Here is a 2,698-nt window from a genome sequence, read left to right as displayed (position 1 = left end):
TCTCCTAAAATGGAAGAATAGTGCACAAAGAGGACATGGGACTTTCCTTCAGTGATCCACTTTCTACAGCAAGGATCTGCCTCCTTAAGTTTGCACAGTCTTCCCAGACATCTCCATTGCTGAGTAAGTGTTCAAACACAGAAGCCCAGAGTGAATATTACATCTATTACATTCACACCACAACAATGGCAGCCCTAATATTATACCTGCATTGTTTAAAACCTCAGAGAACGTAACATCCTAACTTGAGGCACAATGCAGTCTAAAGAGTATATATATAATATGTGTGTGTGTGTATATATATATATATATATGTGTGTGTGTGTGTGTGTGTGTGTGTGTGTGTGTGTGTGTGTGTATACATATATATATATATATATATACATAATCTCCAACTCACATGAAGAATAAACCACATTTAGTTTTAGATTAAGCACATCGGTATTGGAAATTATTCGGAACCCTGACTTTCGGGAAAATGGCTGTGGCTACCTCTACCCTGAGCCTTGAGAGAAAAAGGAAGCCTTGGAAGTTTGCAGTGTTTGCCAAGTGTATCAAGAGTCCCGACTGTCCCAGATGACAGCTGGCACACACAGGCAACTCACTCGCTCTGACTTTACTTTTTTCTTGGTAAAGAAATAGCAACTACTTGCCAGCCTGCTTCTTTGCAGGAAGCCAACAAGTTTGCATACGGGATCTGTCATTTTTAATCATTAGTCAGTGTAACTTTGGTTGCCAGAGAATAAACACTTGCTTGTTAGGAAACCTTGGATAATGGGGAAATATGCAGAAATGAAAGTGGTATTTCCACTAATTTGGGTACTGATGATATTGTCAACCTTGGGTTGAATTTCTTTGAGGGAGCCAGTCTCCTATGCCAGGCATTGTTCTTTATCCCAAATGACCACATTCAACTCTTTAGAGGTGACAGACAGTACATTTCTAGGGGCAACCAAATGATGCTCCTTTGACTACTCTGAAGTCTAGAATCTGCAGAGAGGGCTGGTTAGGTGCCCCGTTGGAGCATGGGAACACAAAGCAGGGTTTTAAAACTCGGGAATGTTTTCCTAAAATATATGACTACAGCGCTTGCAGTTCTGGGATCTGATAGTTCTTGGTTTCTTATTCAAATGCAATGGTATTGTTAGGAACCTTCCAGAACTGCAAGGTTCTGTCCTTCACACTCAATGACAAGAACAGCAGGAATCTATTAACAGTCTTTCCTCATGTTTGAGCGCTGTCCCTGGCCAGTGGGTCCCCATCAGAGGTGGCCTCCCCCTCAGCCAGCATTCTCCAGAGTCCTGGCATGAGGTGGCTCAGACTTTGTTAACTGGGTTATCTGATTCCTCTTCCCCCACCCACCATGGCTAATTTTGTTTGAGATTTCACAGTGCTTCTAAATTTAAATATGTAAACAAACAGGGACACACTTTTCTTCAAGTCTTTATTAGAATTAAAATTAGAAATAGTTCTTGTCCTTCATACAACCAAGCTGTTGAAAGAGCCGAGTGCAGGTGGATGTCCAAAGTATCTCAGCAGATACAGCGAGGGTGGGGTGTTCGCTGTAACCTGGCTGGCTGGTTTAGTTTTGTGAAGTGTGATCAGAATGAGTAGAGAGTTTACATGGGTGGTTTTCCAAGGGAAAAAAGATGATCTTCCACTATTAGGTTCTGAAAATACCAAGAGACTGTTTACTTAAAAGCTTGTAGATCAGGAATTGTGATTAGCTTTCTTTATGAAGAGGGAGATCAATTAGGACCGTCTGTTGGGCATCAAAGAAGCATAAATTATGAATTCCAGGAAACTGCAAGAATTTGGTCTTATTTTATCTTATTTTGTTGTTGCTGTTGTTATTATTATTATTATTACCCATTTGTAGCCTAATAAGAAGGAAATGGTGTAGATTTGGGTGGGTGGGGAAGTAAAAAGGATACAGGAAGAGTCGAGGGAGAGGAAACCATTATCAGAATATATTGTATTTCAAAACTCTAGTTTCAATTTAAAAAATGTATAAGTTAACACAAAGAAAATTTCACTCACAATTTAGAAGTTCAGGTTAGATATCCAGCCATTGCTCATTTTTCTCCTGACAGACAGACAGACAGACTTCTAATGTTTTTCTTGTGTCATATCAGAAATGACCAATTCCTCTCCAAAAAAAAATTTTTTTAAGAACATCTTTGTGAGCACAGTACAATTTGTCTGAAAAGCAGCTTTCTCCAGAAGTTCAAAATAAGCGAGCATAAGAAGCTAATGGACGGGGTTTGGAAAAGCAGAGAGAGCATTTGTGGCACTACCTCAGTGGCACTACCTCAGTGTGCTCTGCTGTGAGCGTGACCTTAGCAACTATGTGTGCAAGATCTGTGGGAACTGCATAGAAATGAGGTTAGTGCGTGCTGCAGGGGGGAGGGGCTCCAGGGCAGTGAGGGATTGCAGCAAAGATCTCAATGTTAGCACATTAGCCTCAGGCTCTTGCTGAACCGGCCTCTGAATCTTCAGTGCAGTTCAGAGTGATGTGAGTGTTTCCAGGGTGCGCTGGTGCTTCCAGAAGAGTTCTCTGTACTCCTAGCCTGCTTCTTGCTGCAGCCTCCTGAGTTCTGAGTCAGTATCTCTCTCCCTCTCCCTCTCCCTCTCCCTCTCCCTCTCCCTCTCCCTCTCCCTCTCCCTCTCCCTCTCCCTCTCCCTCTCCCTCTCACTC

At 42.1% G+C, this 2,698-nt stretch overlaps 2 protein-coding genes across 5 annotated transcripts in view; one reads left to right on the top strand and one right to left on the bottom strand.

Annotated features, from left to right (window-relative positions):
- Ncald (neurocalcin delta) overlaps positions 1–2,698 on the top strand; it is a 175,552-nt gene that overhangs the window by 109,411 nt on the left and 63,443 nt on the right. The gene's annotated exons all lie outside the window — the stretch shown is intronic.
- LOC114620923 overlaps positions 1–2,698 on the bottom strand; it is a 21,420-nt gene that overhangs the window by 4,888 nt on the left and 13,834 nt on the right. The window contains 1 exon segment of the mRNA XM_028767099.1: positions 27–119. Within this exon segment, the coding sequence (XP_028622932.1) occupies positions 27–119 (93 nt within the window).

The sequence above is a fragment of the Grammomys surdaster genome, unplaced genomic scaffold (assembly GCF_004785775.1).
Source record: "Grammomys surdaster isolate TR1022 unplaced genomic scaffold, NIH_TR_1.0 63, whole genome shotgun sequence".
Taxonomy (NCBI): domain Eukaryota; kingdom Metazoa; phylum Chordata; class Mammalia; order Rodentia; family Muridae; genus Grammomys; species Grammomys surdaster.
Note: the sequence above shows the minus strand (reverse complement) of the source record. Positions and strands in the feature narration are given on the sequence as shown.